This window comes from Poecilia reticulata, linkage group LG14 (genome assembly GCF_000633615.1).
Source record: "Poecilia reticulata strain Guanapo linkage group LG14, Guppy_female_1.0+MT, whole genome shotgun sequence".
NCBI lineage: Eukaryota > Metazoa > Chordata > Actinopteri > Cyprinodontiformes > Poeciliidae > Poecilia > Poecilia reticulata.
The window spans coordinates 8,002,397-8,021,236 of record NC_024344.1 but is presented as its reverse complement, the minus strand read 5'-3'; the positions used below and the strand labels follow the sequence as shown (position 1 = coordinate 8,021,236).

At 38.9% G+C, this 18,840-nt stretch overlaps 1 protein-coding gene across 4 annotated transcripts in view; it reads left to right on the top strand.

The window, feature by feature from the left end:
• Positions 1–18,840, top strand: part of nrg2a (neuregulin 2a) — an 86,531-nt gene that overhangs the window by 58,231 nt on the left and 9,460 nt on the right. Inside the window, exons 4-7 of one of the 4 annotated variants that reach the window (XM_008427062.2) lie at positions 8,032–8,094; positions 9,827–9,947; positions 13,979–14,037; positions 17,547–17,570. In XM_008427062.2, coding sequence (XP_008425284.1) covers positions 8,032–8,094; positions 9,827–9,947; positions 13,979–14,037; positions 17,547–17,570 — 267 coding nt within the window. Of the gene's footprint in view, positions 1–8,031; positions 8,095–9,826; positions 9,948–13,522; positions 13,600–13,978; positions 14,038–17,546; positions 17,571–18,840 lie in introns of all 4 variants that reach the window. The other 3 variants (XM_008427063.2, XM_008427064.2, XM_017308632.1) reach the window with 3 other exon arrangements.

Below are 18,840 nucleotides of genomic sequence, written 5' to 3'. Positions count from 1 at the left end.
CTTTGTTTCATGTTTAATTTGCGTTCAGCTGGATAAACGGAGTCATTTTTCCCTCCCTTTCTTTTTTAAACCACAGGACTTAAGCCCACAAACTTACATCTAAAACTCTCTGCACATCCTCTGCAACCACATCAGACCCAGCTGTCAACGACTTTATATTCGACCAAAGGCACACTTCCCACTTTGGTCTTTTGTGCTGCCAACTTATCAGGTTCACTGTGTTAAGTCCATTTAGAGAAGACAGCCTTTGCACAATAGCATAAAAGAACATGCAGCATGCAAAAGTGCAGCAAGAATGCTTGCAGCTTGAACTGAACCCAAGTTGAAAGATCCTGGTCCCAGCTGTAACAGGAGACATGTCAGACATTCTCTGCCAAGAAGTAAGGAGGTGAAGGGAGGTGAAGGGTGTGTGAGTCTGAGGGGGAGCACAATCTGATTTTTTTTTTTTCCCTGGTTCATAAAAGTGAGTTGTGGAAAAGCATGTACGGGTGACAGAGATTACAGGTACCATCATCCTCTTTATTTATATGTTTAATATCCTGTACTTGTGACATTTATAACATTCTTCCATCTGATTTTCACAGCCCAACAAGGACATTTGTTTTTTGTTTTAATTGTGATGGAGATTTACTGGATCTCGCGTCTGTGTGTTTTTGCAGCTCGAAGCTGAATGTCTTGAATGAAAGCCTGTGGACTGTTTCTCTTACGACTGTGATTTACTCCTGAATCAGAGACATGATTTATATGTTTTATCTTGACAACATTGCTTTTAGGAGCAAAAGTAAAAAAAGCCGTAACAAAGTCCAGATGGATGCTGGTCCAGCAGTGTTTAAATAACCGCCTTGACGTTCGCCCTACGCAGATTCAGATTCTAGCTCATGCTTTGAGATGCGTTTCTGTTCAACGGCGCGCCACAGAAGTAAAACAGATTAAGCAAAGCTGAAGAAAATTATCGACATTTGTCATGAATTAGCAGAACATGTGTATAGCTTTGCACCGTAGTCGGGCCAAACTGAAAACTGATTTCATTACACAATTCTGGATAAATGGGCTGGACTGTGAGGTGCGGTTCAGGGCTATGATTCGGTGCGAGCAGTTTTCTGTTTGCTGCATATGCAGAGGGTGCCTCAGGAGAAGGAAGAAGAAAAGAAAAGAAAAAAAAAGAAACGTGCAAAAGGGACCTCTCTTTTCACTTTTACGATTTTCCTAGAATCCTTTGGAGAGCGTGGAAAGACAGGCATGTTTATGAAGGTTTCCAGATGGTCCGGCTTGCACCCCCAGCTTTTCCTTTTCAGTTCTTGGGCCATGAAGGATTAATCAAAGTCGGTGGCAAAAGCTGATGCCTAAACACTGTGGCTCTCACTAACCCAGGAGGAAACCTCTTCTCAGCTCTCTTCACATTCAAACCCCTGGGCTATCCTGCTATGGAAAACTGAAACGCGAGGTTAAGAAACCAAGCAAACGTATCAAAACCTTGGCTACATGAGTGCATATAAACAACACAGGAAAGAAAATCCTCTTACTTCAACCCCCATCAACCCAGCAGCCAATCTGCTGGGTTGATGGGCCAAGAATGAATGAACATACCTAAACTCTGGTCTCCTTGACTTTAGAAGGTGCCTAATGAGCGATATCTGGAATGCAGCTGAACTATTTACTCTTCAAAACACAGATTGTTAAGAAAGTAGGAAGTTTAGATGCCAAGGATTCAATGTGATTAGTTTCTACATTGTTGGGAGCTACATATAAAATAGTTGGATGTCAGAGAAAGCAACGTTAAAAGGGTGCATTTCCCTTCAGTTACTTGGGTTGGGATCTGACAAACAAGTTGAAGGTTTCAGAGGAAGTTTATTTTAAAACCTCAGAACTAAACCTCATAAAAAATACTTTAAAAAATAAAGGTGCATAGTCATTTCTAAAGCAGTATTGTTTAACGTTCTTACTAGGTCACTTCAACAATTCATCGCTATTGAGAACTAAAGGAACGCACGACTCAACAGAGCATTGACTCTGCATTAGTCTGGATATTTTCGGAGGAAAACTTTATATTTTTTAAAGAATAAATTTTACTCATAATCACCCAAAATCATCTCTAAGTGACTCATTAAAGCTGTGACTTTACATTAATTTTGCCACTGAACTGAGATCATTTTTGTTGTTCTACGAATATAGAACATCATATTACATTTGAACTATTTATTTGTATAAATAGATTATATGGATAACCATACCTGATATAGTTGTATGAAAATAGTGGAGTCAATCTTTAAGTTTTTTTTAAAAAAATAGAGACTTTTTTGTAGGTGACTCACTTTTGCTATATTATATTAAAAATGGATCTAAACTGGATGAGCTTCAAACACCAGAAATAAATATGCACCTGATTTACCAAACACATTAAAAGTTGTATATTTTAGAGCTACAAACTGTTCCAAATTGCATATATAAAAAAAAAATAAAACCTTCACTGCATTATGAGAAAATAATGTAAAGAATATCAAACCCGCCATCGAGAATCGAGTGCTATTTATTAGCAGTGGCTGAATGAAAAGAATAAAGGAATGCAATGAGACTAAAGGTGTTGTAAGTAAAATATGTGCTTTTGCTGTGATTATTTTCACTTGCTTCATGTTCAGACATTATTTTGAGAAAGATTTAACCCACTTAAACCTAATCTTCCTCACAAGACAAACACTCGTCTGATGTAAAACTGATGTGACTGAACGCAATTAAAGAAATCCAAACACACACATAAAAAAGAATAGCTACTCAACATTATAAACCCACATTGCGTCTATCTCACAGGTTATGAATGTGTACGTAAGCCGAGTTTACGAAGCGTGAAAAGCGAAACTCTTCTTTAAGCTGTGAACTGAACCATCACAACGTATTGAAAATAAGTGAGCTGGTATAATACTTGAAAATGTTTTTTACACACTTACTGCCAGGAAATTTGTAGAAAAAGAAAAAAAAGTATGAATGAGCAACGGAGGAAAACAATATCTGTTATAATCACAGAAAAGAAATGCACCGGCAGACCGCATGAATGTGCTGTGTTGTCAGAGTTTGCAACAACCTTGAAAGAATATTCAGTCTGTGAAGAAAATCTGGTGAAACTGTTCCGTCAAGTCACCGATTTAAGCGATGGTGTACGTTTTGCTGCATCGCATTTACACGAGAGATGCTCTGGTGATGTGTCAATGTTAATCTCTAAACAATTCAATAAATACTTGGGCTTTATCGCGATGTTTAATCTCGAGCTAATATATTGTTGAGCCTGAACAAACATCAGCACAAACAAATTAGAGCAGAAACACAAAGGGATGGTGTATAGGAAGACATGTGAGAAACCAGCAGCCTCATCTGTAGCGTTTCTGCAGTCAGGTCTCACCAGGTCACTGATAAGTAGTAAGAAAGTTTTTTTTTTTTTTTTGTCTAAGGGGAATAAGAAAAACTGAAATGCTCGAACATATCCAAACTTTTTTTCTTTGATAAAGAGGGAAGCTTGAGACTTTTTTTACACCCTTATTTAGATTTTTATCATTAGCCTAATTATGGGCTTTCCAAGTGATTTAACTGTATAGGCTGCGAACAAATGTTGTAGTTCTTGTAATCTTATATTTTGTGGTGGTGTGACAAAAGAAAATGCGTCAAAAACGAAGAAAAAAAAGGCAGTTAGGGAGAAAAACAACTTTGTTTATGTCATGCAATACAGACAAATTGCAAAACATTAGTACTAGAGATGATTTTATTCCAAACATGTGCCCCCTTTTCAGTTGTGGTTGGATGAGACACGCTGGGTTGCACAACAATAAAAAAAAAAATAAAAAAAAAGACCTTCATTTAATTAGGTAAGAGCCAGCAAATCGATCGGTTTATTTTTGCAGCTTGTTGCAAAATGTCGAAGCGAGTTATGGTATTTATACGTGTTTGTAGCCTGATAAAATCTCCTGCAGATGTGCAACTCGCACTGAAAAGTTCCCAGAGGATACTTAATGTGTGTATTAAGTTTTCCGAACTACGTGGACGGACTTTTTTTTGAGCTTTCATCAGTGCTTCTGCAATCCACAGTGACAAAGCACTAAGGAGACTTTCTATCTGTGCATTAAATCCTTGCATAGATGCGCCACTGATCACTTGGATCCTTTACTGTCCAACGTGGTTCTTTTATTTCATTTTTATTTTCACAGAATTTCATATTGAGAGATCTTTTAATTCATGTGATAATTACCCCATTGTTTTTTGTATCAGTGTTAAAGTTGTGCAAAACTGGAGGGAGAACAGAAAAAATTAGAAACCTGGGATTTTTTTCCTGCGTAATGCCATAAACATTACATATAATAATACTCATTTTTATCGCTGCATTTAGTGAAAATGTATACATATGCCTCTGAGAGGGCTGAAAGAATGTACAATATCCTAATTTTCACACATCTGTTGTTTCTGTTTACACCTTTCACACACGTCAAACTATAATTATTTGTTAAAAGTCATAATTGATCAAATCAAGACTAACCACTGCCCTCGTTTTCCGGTCATCAGCAGTTGTCTCATCGAAAGGCTCGTTAAGCTTGAATTTGACCTCGGTAGTTTTGAAGGCGCTCTGAGATTTCATACAGATCATCCACGCTCATTTATGCATTTATGAAAATATTGTTCGTAGAAAAGCTATTTGAACAATTTAAACCAAATGCATAAATAAGCTGGATATTTAACCCCCACAGAAGTAGACACTGTCTCATTAATTACAAAATCATACTTACAAACACAGGTATTGTAGCAAACTTAAGTACAGAAAAAAATTGTGTAGCAACATTTTTTTTTTTTTTTTTTTTGAGTTCTTGAATTGTCTAGGAAGGACTGCGTATTTTTGTTTTTTTTTATTTTTTCATTTCACTGTTAGGAGGGTAAAGCCACGCTTCTGCTTCTTAGAAAAAGCCCTTGAAGACAAACAGATGGGATTTGTTGTTTGGCTAGTTGAATCCTGTGTACTGAGTGTAGATGTGTGGGCTCCACCTGCAAGTACTCAGCTGGATGTCAACACAAGACCAGCCTGCTGCTACGGCTGTTTAGCAGAGGTTCCCATTTTAAGGACGTTTGACGAAAAACCTGTTGGCTTTACTTTAGCCTCTGCTCTTCATTTTTACAATGTATTGATTTTTAACTTCGTGTTTAGACTTTAAATAAGCATCAAGTGAATCATAACCTGCCTAATATCCAACTAATGTCTCTCACAGTGATTACCGGAGTTAATGCCAACCAAAGAAAGTGATTGAGTTGAGCAGTTTGTTTTTAATACACTCCAGGTTTTTGTGTCTTGAGGAAATACCTGTAATGTACCAAACTGATTGGATTTGACAGGACTTGTCAACAAATATAGCTGAGAACGAAGAAGCATAAAAGTGGAAATCAATCCCATGCTTATGTTATCTATTCCTTTAGAAATGCTCAGATGTGCTGCAGACATTAAGAAAACGGCACTAGTCTGTTTTTAGACATGTTTAAACCGTGTCTAAAAATGGTTTCAACCATTTTTTTCAATATTTTTCCACTAATATATATATATATATATATATATATATATATATGTACATCCATCCATTGTCTTATATCAATAAACGCTTGTTTATCTTGCCACATTCGAGTGGAATAAGTTCAATAAAGGATCACTGCACCAAACACGGCTGGTGTTATTTTACAAAAAATAATAGGGGTGATGTTTGTTCATCTGTGACCAAAGCAAGCTTGGCTGCTTTACCCACCCTTATCACATTTTAAAGTAAAACTTTCCCCATACTTTTAGCAGCTGATCTGTTTTCCAAGAATTGCTATTCACTAAAAGTAATAGACTTCAGCAGTTAAAATATTGCTACCAAAAAAGAAAAATCACAAACTACATACACAAATGAACTGCAGAATATTTGAACAGTGTTATAATGTACTCTGTCAGGCAGCTGACTGGCAGTGTGCAGCATTATGACGGGAAGGAGCAATTCTCGAAGCGACTTCGAAACTTTATGAAAACTTTGTAACTCCCTCCCTCCCCTTACTCTGCCCCATCCCAACATCAACAGCTGCTTCTCTGTTTAATGATTCACCCAGCTTGTTTTGCAGTCTTTCCACTAACACATTTTAGAGCCAAACCCCTAGATAAGCCTTCCAAATTTAGCATTGGAGGGTGCGTGCAGTCCTTCGAGGTGTCTCAGTCCTTACCTGATCTTTTTATCTGGCGTTTTACCTGGAAGGACGCAAACCGAATGAGTCAGGTGAAAGTGAAGTTGGCTCCGATCTGCTGCCGAAGCTGAAAGTGTTTTCCCATGGAAGTGGCAGCGGATAATGCCGAGGGGTGTGCTGGTATGAAAATATTATTGTGTTTTGTTAAACCCTGGAATATGGGTGACAGTGAAGCTTGGGAGTTTAGACATGTAATCCAGTTGCAGCTGAGATGTTGGCCATGAATCACACATTAGCTAATCTAATCAGATCAAACCTGCCGTAAACGTATACCTTGGTTTATTATTTGGGTGGATGTTTATTGGAGTTAAACCTGAGATTCTTTGAGTGTGGCCTGCTCCGCTTTTTGAGAGTTGAGCAGAGACAACTTTACTGCTGTGCAAGGCAGTTGTACTTTTTTACATTTCTTACAAAAGTTCTGTGTTTTCTGACTAGAAACAAGAGCATTGACTATAAGTTTGATTTACTTTGCTTGCTAGCAGAAGAACAAACCTTTCTAGTTTTTTTTTTTTTTTTGTCGAAGCAAAACATCTCTACCTTCTTGAAAAAATAAAGGACGAGAAGCAAGAGTTGTGAAACCTCGCCGTGGAGGCAAACAGACCCAGAGGCCTCGCTGAAGAAATTCCTTGAGCGATTTCTTGTCACAGCACTTTGCACGGCATGAGTATCAGACTACAGATATATTGGAGCTATTGACTTTTTTTTTTTTACTCAGTGCATAGCATCCGTATCTCCACCAGCAAACTGCAGCATCGAACTTCAGGTACAATCACATGTCGGCATCTGACATGCGAAGCACAGCCCTCTCTCCTCAAGCCCAATCCTGCCATGTTTTACCTGTCCCCGTGTTTTGATAAGCAGACTTCATCCCAGGCATGTTATGTCAGCTCAGTCAGAGGAAGGGGGATTAAGTTCAGATACATGACATTTCGGGCCATTCCAGCGAATTGAGTCAGTGCATAAACAACTCCTACGTTATGTGAGGGAAATATTTATCTTTCTTCGTAGAAGCTTCTTGAGATAGTGTCAACACTGCTTAGAGACACAATTACATCTGAGGCTGAGCATCAAAGAGTCCCTTTGGAGATAAAAGTGTGGTTTATAAGTAAATCACAGAATACTTGTAGATATACAGGACTGTCACTCTGATAAAACTGTCCCAGAAGTGCATATTTAAAGAAATGCTAAGCATGACCATTAATCATATCTTTTATTCATATTTTGACTTGGAGAGATTGCATTAGGGTAATCTTTTTGGTGACTATTAAGAAAAAGAATTCAGCTTCATAAATACAGCAGCCTTTATGCTTTTGTCACCACAAATAAACGCGAGTTAAAAGCCTCAATATAAGTCACAGTAGCATAAATTTTACTTCCTGGCGTTCAATTTAATTAGCTGATATCGCCGTTTTTGCTACCTCTACTATCAACAGTGTTTTCCTTTTTGGCGCCTAACTCCACAGTACAGCCTCCCACGCGCCACAGCTGCGTGCACACAGACTTGGCAGAGGTTTAACGTCGGCTGCCCGGCCTGACACCCCCGGGAAGGGAGGGGACTAGGTTGAATGCGAGAACCTCCAGGCCTACAGCAAACCTGCTCTACCACCCGAGCCACTTGGCTCTTCTTCCATCTGCTCTAAAAATTATTGCAACTAAGCCTTTCTTTTTTTTTTTTCAAATCTATTATTCTCTATTTGTCATGGTTGGTTGTAGCTTTGTTTTTTACAGAATCACTCAGACATGTTAATAAATTTATTGTACTTGTTGTAAAACTCTGGTTTCTTTGTTATCTTTCAGGCGTGGATTGTACAATGAGCAACTTCTCTTGCAGCACCACGACAGAAAGGACAAAAGGAACAGGTGAGTACATGGAATAATGTACAGCAAGTATGAAAATCTTTGGTTAATGAAGGACAGAAAGGTTAGACTGACAGGAACAAGAAGGTCGGCTTTGGAGGAGGATGCTCGTGGAGGTAAGTGTTCCAGGTTTGTTCTTCGAAACCCTCTTAGAACTTGGACGATTTCCGAGGAAGTAACTTCAGAGAACGCAAAAGGAGAAACTCAGCTGGGTTTCTACAGGAAGACAAGTATACACAAACATAGAGGGCAACAGAACTGCATTATTCCTTTCCTGATGCAGAGATTACACAGGGGTGTGAGAAAGGACCCAGCAAAAGCTATGGACCCCAGATCTGTGCTGGCGCCCTGCCTTAACAGATGCCTCTTGGTGGCTCATAAGATCCAGATGGTGGAGAAACCGTGCAGCTGGTGATCATGGAGTCATCTCTGCTTGATTTTGGGCAAACAGAAGGTCGTGCTCTTAGTTTTGGAGAAAAAAGCAAATGGATAGCAGTGGGACAGAGGTTGGATTTTATTAAGGCAAGTTGAATATCTTAGAGTAGCACTTGAAGGGGAAGTCTTTTGCAGAAAACCAGAAGACCATGCCTTCTGGTCGAGTTAGTCATTTGGGTCTGGAGTTCTTTTATGCTTGTTAATTTTGTTCAGTGGTTCCTTGGAGAGGTGAAGTAGTTTAGTTCAACATCTTTCAGTCCATTTGCTCGTTGGCATGGGATTTATGTGCCTGGTAAACGTTGACTCCGCGAATAAGGATTAGAACTGGTTACGAACCTAATTGTGACATCCATTTCCTGACCGAGTTGTTTGTTTTTCACCATTACATTGAGGATGGAAACCTGAACTAAGCATAACGTTTCCCATTGGGGGACACTATGAAATCTACGCACATTTTGGACGAAAAGGTTGGATATCTTGCTGCCGGATGGGAGTTTTTTTTTCTTGAGGAATGAACCAACAAGACTTGGAGAAGCAATTATTCATAGATAGGATTATTTTTGAGGAACCCAGTAAAACGTATCAAGACGTCATTGACCAGGACTTGGAATACAGCGAGGGCATATCTGAGTTTGAAGGGTGTCGCTGTCTGAGTTTCAGACATGCAGGTCAGGTGAGAAGTTTTGTGGAGGTCTTTGTTGGAGAATATAACGGTGCAATGTACTGATCCGAATGCTGTGGAAATGAGAGGCAGTGATTTGGTTGAGACCGGGGTAATCGGTAGACTTAGGGAGCAATCTTTCTTTAAAGCAGACCTAATTTCAGATCTCGAAAACTTCAGATCTAATCTCAAGTTTTGAGAAACTTCATAATTATCAATTCATACCCAGTTTCCTTAGGACATAAATACAACGTGACACGGGTTAAAGGCTTTTCTCACATCTTTGCCAACATGTGTGGGGTTTCTGTGTTTACTAAACTGAATCATTTTTCATCTAAATATTTAAAGATTGCTATTTATGGACAAAATATGGACAAAAACTATGATAAATGGCCATGCTTAGTTCTTATTTAACTTTGTACTTGTGATAGATTTATTAAAAAAAAGATTTTCGTAGAAAATGCACTATTATTTCCTAAAGAACTCTTCGATTTTCCTCTCCTGTCACGGTGTCTGCATCGCATGACTTTTTGCACATCTTCACAAGTTTTGACAATATTTCCTGAGGTCTGGGCATGTATGTGAAAATGTCTTAACGTTGTCTTTTGTTTCTTTTTGTTCTTTTTTTTTTTCTACTAGTAACCACAACGCTATCTCCAGGCTCAGGCCATGCCCGAAAATGCAATGACACAGAGAAGGCCTTCTGTGTGAATGGCGGCGACTGTTACTTCATCCCGGGTATAAATAAGATATCCTGCAAGTGAGTTTTCTTCCTGGTGATATTGATATTCCACGTTTTTATTGTCAGAGTTTGATCTTTACAAGATGTTTTGCTGTATAATAACATTCTAGCTCCATATTAAAAATTGTTTTCATCATTACGTTGCAGTTTTCTTTCAGCAGCAGTAGTTGCACACCAAGCAGAGGGGGGGAAAAAAAAGGAAAAACTCTGTTTCTCTAATCTGCCACCTGTTGTGTATTTTAACGCTAATAATGGAGTGAGGCGGTGTGCTTACTCTTTTAAGTCTTGTTTAGTGTAGAGAAGGGCTGCACATTAAAAGCCCTTTTAAAATGTCATGAGTCACTGGTTTAGTAGTGAGCAAATATTTATGCCTGTTCGAGGCCCCCAATGAGATAAATACAGTCATTGCTTACATTTGAGAGGGGGGATCAAGGCCAGTGTGCAAGGATGTGTTTAACTCTGTATCATTGCTTTTTAAGTGGAAAACGGGTTGACGTTTTCTAAGAAACAACCGTTTTTTTCTTTTTTTTTTCCTCCCTCTGACATTTAGATTTGAGTTTGTCTGACGCTTACGGTCAAGAAACATTAGTAAGGATGGTGTGTAGGAGAACATAAACAAGGAGTTTTCTGTTTGTTTTCATCAGACATTTTTATTTTTCAGCAGCTGTTTACTCATTCAGGTGATCCTCAAATGTTTTCTCTAAACTTTAATACATTTTCTAATTTCAGGTTCTGATTTGGTTAATCTTGGCTGGATATCTTCTGATCTGTTGCAGCACCTTAAAAAAATAAAAATAAAAAAATTACTCCAAAACTATTTGCTAATTCTATGATGACGTTTTGCTGTCAAGCCTGTGATTGTAATTTAGGTTTTTGTTTAGATATATTTGCGCAATGTGGCTAGATGCAAATGCATGCTTTTTATTTTCAGATTTTTAAGTAAAAAAAAAAATTCTATCAGATGAAATTTGACTTCCACTTCTACACTAACCAATATATTGGTTTACCACATAAAATAAAATAAAAAAAATAAATAAAAACCTCAAAAGCTTGTGGTTGTAAAGTCACAAACTATGAAATTATTCTATTAAGGCATTGTGTTTTACTTGGGAAAAAATTCAGATTTTTATTATTTCTAGTTCATGAACTGGTTAAATGCAAACAATATACAATCCAATGTGAGTTGCATGCAATATCTGTTTAAAATCCGAGAAAAATTATACGTCATTGCTTCAGGTGAGATTCTTGAAAGAACAATGCAAACCGTTCCAAATTTTGACGAAAAGCAAAAACAGTCGGTGAATACGATATTGCTAGTTTGACTTTATAAAGTAGAAACTAATATCAGAAAACAAATTAATCTCCCTCCAAAGGTTGTCGGGCGTTACCGTGCAGATTTTTTCGGGAGCACAAACTGTCACATAAGTCTGTCAGTCGGTTTGACGGGAAGTCGAAATATTAGCAAGGCTCTGCTGCCAAGTCGGCCAGAGGAAGAACGTCTAAACAACCAGCGAAGACGCGGCTGCAACAGAAGTTTGATAGGCTGTGTACAAATCAGAGGCGGCCATAACTCAGCCGCTGCAGCTAATTCACTCACGGCCGGGGCATAGGTTCAGAAACGTTGGATAATGCAGGGAAGGCCTGCAGCAATTTGTTGTCCCACCGCCATTTCACTCGACACCGACCAGGTTTCTCTTTGGTTATAACTGAGAGGCCAAACAGTCATGTAGACAACAAGTCTGTTTTTTTTACACCCGTCTGCTTCTCATTGATGTGTAAGATTTGAAAAAGTGAGTTTAATTAATAAACTAAATATATTTATGTCTAATCAGATATATACATAAACAGGATTGCAAAGAAAGTAAAACACAAATGGAATCAACAAGAATATTTTTAACTGTTAAACATGGTGATTTTCTTTTATATTGGATATTTTTTCATGCTGTGGGAAACAAAGATGGTCAGATTTAGCCGAGAGGAGTTGATCATACAGTTGCTGGCAAAACTTTTTTTCTTTTTTTTTTTACATTTTTTGACAAGTTAACATAAATTACTGCATAATTACAAAGTGGAAGGAAATGGACAAATGGTTTCCAGAGAGTTTTAAAATTGAATTTTTGAAAAGTGTGGCTGGCATTTTGTATCCATCTCCCTTTACTCTAGTAAAGGTTTAGGTTAGGTTTCAGCCTCATGCCACATTTATGCTCAAGGGATATGGCTCTATTTGTAATCTATAAACGTGACACAGAAGGTTTTACTCTTGGGTTCAGCTCATTACAGTGAGCTGTACACAAATTAACACATTTGTACCATCAACTTTGTCTTCCTTTTTCTTCCAAAATATGTTTAAAATCTATTAGAACAAAAAAATAAGTGTACATATTTCTACCTCACTCTGAGACTGAAATATCTTCATACAGCAGATCCTTCCAGACAAGTCCAAACCCATGCTAATTTGCTTATTTCGTTCTGCATGTAACAAGTTTGGTTTTGGTCCCGTCACAGAACAGTAGTTTCTGTTTTCTGTTCTAATTTTTTCTAGATCACTCATCAGGTCTTTTGGGGGGTTTTTCTAACTTTCAGCCAAGTTTTCTCAGCATCGGATTGGCCAGTCTTGTGTTACTTGTCGGTAAAATGTTGGTGGCCCTTTGAAAGGCCCGCTGCCTTATCCTAATGGGATTATAATGAGGAAGTATGGTCAACACCCTTGATCCTGGAGATAGTCTGTCTTCAGTTACAAAAACATTAAGCTACATGCTATCATCATAAACCATGTAAAATAAACAGTCCAATATTAGGAAGCATCTATGTTTTCAGAAATTCCAGTGAAAAATTTAGAGTTTACTTTCGTCTGATTTGTTGTAACAATAATAAAACTCTCACATTTGCAGGTTGTGAGCTCAGCTACTGGGATTCCAAGAGGCTTTACAAAGGAAAACCTCATTAATCCATTTTCAGCTTTGTTGCACAGGTTTCCTCTGATTTGGCTGTGTCAAACTGGAATCGCAGCTGATTTATGGATGAAGACTTGCATGGGGATAAACGGGGGACTATCAGAAATCAGCTTTTGTTTAATAATAGCCGTTTGTTGAGTATTTTGTAAAAGATTTGTGTTTGTTTTATTGATATGCAGAGGCTCCAATAAGTATCCATAGGCCCTTTTATATGTGTCGGGTTTTTGAGATGACAAAAAGTCAGACCATGATAACGTTACTATCAGGGAAAAAAGTTTAATTGGCATTTTTGGTTTTCTTGTAGGAAAAAGCCTCTATCCCTCACCTCTGACTGGGTTTTATTAATGTATACATTTTATATAAATGCATCAAAAAAAGCACGAAACTTTAATTAGTTTACATTTAGAAGGAATATGCTTTTCTTTTCTTTTTTTTATTTTTATTTTTTAAATAATGTCACTTATTAGGTCTCAAAAGCCCGGCTTTTAAACTGGATATGATCTTGAGAGCCCCTCTTTTGTTTTTTCCCCGTACATGTTGTGACATGTTATGCTGCACAAATGAATCCCTTGAAATGTGAAAATGCACCCCACTCCCTGTGTTTTTCTTTTTTCATAACACATGTCTGCTCTTTCCCAGTTGTCTGGCCGGATTCTTCGGTCCTCGATGCTCGCAGAACGAGCCCCTGCGGTTGATCATGCCCTATCCTAATAAAAGTATGTCCACCTGAAATGAGCAGCTGAGAACAGAGATGCAGTTGTCCCTGGATTCTTCCAGTGGACTCCTGTCACCCCGACCGTCTCGCTCTTTCTCCTTCTCCTCTTCCCTCTTAGGTCAACTTCGCAATGAGCTGTGCACAGCACCATGCACACAGTGGTTTCGTCCATGGGGAACACTCTGCTTTTGCTGTCTATAGTTTTGCTGTTGTTCTAATTCTGTGTCTCTCTCCCTCTCTCCCACCCCTCCCCTCTATTTCTCCCCCCTTTTCTTTTCCTTACACATGCTCTTCCTTTTCACTCCACTGTCCCTCTGTTTTCTTCCTTTTTTTTCCTCACTGATCTCCTCCCTCTGTTCCTTTGGCTTTCTTCCCATCAGGTGTCCAAATGACTTTACTGGTGATCGCTGTCAAACCTACGTTATGGCCAGTTTCTACCGTATGTCAACTTGTCTCTTCTGTCTCTGTGTCAGACTGTCCTCGTGTGATGCATGTACGCTGGGTGTAGAGAGATTGCGCTCATTTCCTGTTCTTACCTAATAATTATATCTGTGTCTCCTTTGATGACTCATTCACAAGCTGGCACAGATTAGTAGAGCGTGTTTCTGTGGTTGGTCAGCATGTGATTCCGTGTGTGTGTGTGTGTGTGTGTGTGTGTGCGTGTGTGTGCGCTTCTCCTGCAGCTCAAAGAGCTTTGCATGTGCTTTCCCGTGGTAGATTTGCCTGCGACCTGTTGTGAAGTGAAGTGATTTTGTTTTAGATGCTGCCCGGGAAGATCATTGTTTGCACATAATGAGCTGCATGTAACAACACCGGCAGGATAAACGCTAAAACACGCCTCTTTATGCAATCGGTTGCAGACATGCAAGCATGTGCAATATTACCCGAGACGGTCCATTAATGCAGAACCAGATCTGAACAAAACTTATCAATGAAAAGGCATGTGAAATGCTCTGTTCAGCGTGTTGCAGCCTAGTGAAAGAGGAAAACACACCATCTCTGCTGCAAAATGTCTCTCACAGAATTCCTTTGTATTTACGATTTTAATTAGCTGTATCGTCAGATGCAACATGAACCAACGTGACGGAACACTTCCCAATACTTGTTTAATTCTTGACTAATTGTACCTGCATGCATCTGAAAGCCAAGCATCGCATCCCTTCAAGCTGTGACAAGAAGCCCCCGCTCATTTCACTTTCAGACCAGTTGATCGCATGCTGAGTTCCTCAATTACAGCCATGAGAAAATTAAAGGTTACGGCTCCATCATTAAAAAATACAGCTAGGTTTTTTTTTTTTTTTTTTGTATCTGCTAACATGCAGCACTTCAGGGGGAAAAAAAGCAACAAAATGGTGCTCATAATTGGAAGAGCCCCAGTGCACAAAGTGCCTTGCAAAAATATTCAACTCTTCTCATTTTGTCACGTCACATCTGCAAACATCAATGTAATTCATTGGAATTTTATGTGATAAATCAACAGGAAATAATGAAGAAGTGGAGGGGGGAAATGACACATTTTCACTTAAACAAAAACTGTAAGATGTTGCACACATTGTAAATGATGAATTTTGATATCTCAACTCTGCAACGTGACATTGGCAAAAACAGCCATCAACTGAAAGATTATCCCAAAATTAGTGGAAGATCTGCTGAGGACTCTCCTGCATGGATCCTGCCCTCCAGGCGTTTTCCTATAAAAACAGTCTGGAGACGAGCTTCTCCTTCAGTCTGTCTGCCTTTAAAGCCGCTGAAGTGCTTTCAATTATCACAAAAGTATTCGACAACATTAAGTGATGCTGCATTACTGTTACAAACCCATACAGCTACAGAAAACATTCTTAAGTTTTCCATAATGATAAAAACAAGATTCCTTACAATTTAACAAAAAGAAAACATCACCTCCTGCTAATCCCATTGCATACTTGCAGTCACCATGTGTTTGCAAGATCAGACAGTTTCAATTTAAAGTACGTAGCAGTGAATGCATCTGCTCTTGTTAATCTGCCTGCTGATTACAGAGACCCGTCTCTGCAGTCCACGTTACACAACTCGCATATGCTGTTTGTTGTATGTTGGCAAAGAATGAATTGCAAACATCCCGTCTCTCGCCCCATTGTCTCTCTTCTCCGTCCTAACTACAAGTAATTTCACCTCACACTAAGCAGCAACACACTGTGGTGGGTTACTTGTCTTTTTGGCAAAGTAGTGTTGTGTTTTTTTCCGACTCTCGCTCACTTTGGTGCAGCTGTTTGTCTGCGTCAAAGTCGGCGTCCATTTCCTGTTGCTGTATAGTCCTATGGAGACGGGCCAGCTTCGCTTTGCTTTGTTCCTTTGCACAACATTTTGTCAGCATAAAGAGAGACCAAAAAGATAAAAGACGAGTTGATATGAGTCTTAATAAAGTGATTTTATTCACATTTATTGAACACTTCCATGTTTGGTCGCATTGTAGCCACAAACTTTGCATGTGACGGTGGAGTGGAAGCTGTTTTAGAAAAAAAAAAAAAAAAAAGTAAAAATTTCAATTTTAAGCAAAGATGGGAAGGGCTTTTTTTTTCAAACTTGTATCTGTAAAAGATTCTGATAACCATGCATCATGCTCCTTCCACATCGAAATGAGGGTGTTTCATAAAAGAGCCCAATAAAACACACCAAGTTAAAGTCTGCGATTGTAACATGAGAAGATGTGACAAAGTTCTCTGGATGTGACATTTTTGCAAGGCACAGTAAAAACATCTTAATTTTACACTAAATTAAGGTTAAAAGAAAACATTTGAAAGTGCATGCACAGAAAAACTCCCATTTTGTACCTACTGAGCCTTCCCCCAGATGAAGGGTGCATCTCTCCTCATGAGATACAGCAGAGGAGGAGGACGGTTTCTTCTGCTCAGCCGTGAGGGCCTGATTTAATAAGGCATGTTGTCATAAGGACAGCTGGGACTCGCCTAAGCCCAAGTAAACCAACAGAGTTGCCAGAGTTATGGACTCGGCTAGTTGGTGCAACATCCCTGTGGCCTCGCGCTGCCAGAAAGCTTAGGCCCGGCAATAATTCAACGATATTATTCCAATATTGAGTACAGCTGTATTGAAGCAACCCCTGTTCTAACAGCAGCCCTTTAACTTGCCTGTTCATGTGATGGGTGTGTCAGGGAGCTGACAGTGTAGCAGTTCTGCACGGCAGAACAGTGAAAAGCACGGGTAATCTTCTGCATATGACACATATTTTCCCCAAACAGCAGCAATGAGGGTTACTATGCAACCGAAATTCAATTCCCATTCACAGAGTTTGTTTATGTAACAACTTGAAACATCTCTGCAGAACGGAATTGTGAGAGATATAAAGCTGTGCCGCTTTCACTTGGTTGTACGACAAACCGTGCCTCGGAGAGTATTCGTGCAAAGTGAGATGTTTAAGACAAAAGAATAAATAAAATGATGTGGTTCATTCTGTTAGGAGTTAAGGAGTTAAAACAAGACGGTGGCACCATCATCCTGAGGGATGCGGTTCTCAAAACGGTGTATTCTTTTCCTCAAACTTCACAATTATTCTCGACGTTGTGTTGCTTTGTCCCTTAAAACACAATCAAATACATTAATGTTTGTGGTCGTGACAAAGTTAAAGACTTTACATGTTGGGTTGAGACATGCAGCTACCAGAACACGTTTCGCCTCTCCACGCTGAGAGCCCCAGTCGTGAATGTGAAGTTAGCATTGTTGGTTTGTTTTGTGCGGTGTTGTTTAGTTTAAGTTTAAAGTGTGTGCTGCACGCTTTTGTCTTGTCTTGCACAATTTCTGACATGTTTGTTGTTTCAGTTGGCTGTGTTGTCAAGTTACTTATCCGCCACTATGTACATGTATGCTCCGAGGTGCCACTGCCTTAATCTGCTCTCTTGTTTCTTGTTTTTGTTCTCGTTTCTCCTTCCATCTGTCAACCCTCTGCAATGGCAGAGCATCTTGGGATTGAATTTATGGGTATGAAACAATCCATTTTGACTCTCAGTCCTAGCCTAGCTCCCACAATGTCCGTCAATGTGACATGCTTGTTGATTTGTAAAACGCATCATCCCCATTTTTTTTATTTTATTTTTTATTAACCAATCAACCTCTGGAGTGATCATAACTCATACGAATGACGAGCTCACATGTCCTCCGCCCGGCATCATTAACATGGATTCAATACGTCCCTCCGTACATGTGATCAGAAGTTTCCACCTTATACTCACGACAGTTAGTTTTCCCTTTTAGAAGCTTGGATTTTAATTTCATTCATAACAAGCATGATGTCTCATGTTTGTCCCTACCCGATGATTTGACTCCGTTTTCAGTCCAAGTCGTTTTTCCTTCATCTCTATCTTTTTTTTTTTTTTTCCTGACATGCCTTGTCTCACTTTTGATTTACATGTGATCTCCTCTATTTATTTTTTTTATTGCAATCCTCTCTTGTTAGCCACGCAGAAATGCAATGTTGAAGTCTGAATCATGATATGTGTGTTCGTGGCTCAAATCCTCCCTTTTCTAATGCATGATATTTTAATGTTTGACAGCCTTCCCTTTCCTTTCTGTCAGCTTCTGTCTCTTTCTCATTGTTGGCTTTTGTCTTCTGACACTTTTTTTTTTTCTTTTACCAGAAAAGAGCTGCAGAGTGTGAGATTTTAGAATAATGGCTAGAGGCATCCTTTCAGACATCGTGCAATTATACAAGTGCATTCACGCACTGGAACAGAGGAACACTGTGTTATTGCAGAAACACCAGTATCATTTCCTCTGTGTAAAGTCATTATCAGCAGATGACATGCACCGTGAAATATTTCCTACTTTACTCCTATAGATAAACTAACTTTATTTATGGTGCCATAAACTTCTCACAATTTGTCATGATGACAAACATGGCTGCCGGTGAATGAAAGACGGAGCCTCCTATGGGAGGAGATGTGAGAAATCTATCACATCACTTATCAAAGCCCCCCGATCAGCACAGCATTTTCTGCCTCAGCCACGCCACACTGGAGCTCTTTTTTTTTTGTTGTTCAAACACAAATCACTCTTCAAAATAATCAGATTTAACTTTTAAATTAACTGGTTTCTATAATGTTGTGACAACATGTTTCGTTCCTTGCTGAATTCTTGAGTAGATGTGTAGTTTTGTAAAGTTTAACACTGCTACATGTATTTTAGACATTTTAGATTGTATTTCTGCTTAGAGCATATTGTGTTTGTGTTGCTGGGAGTGAAGATTTAGTCG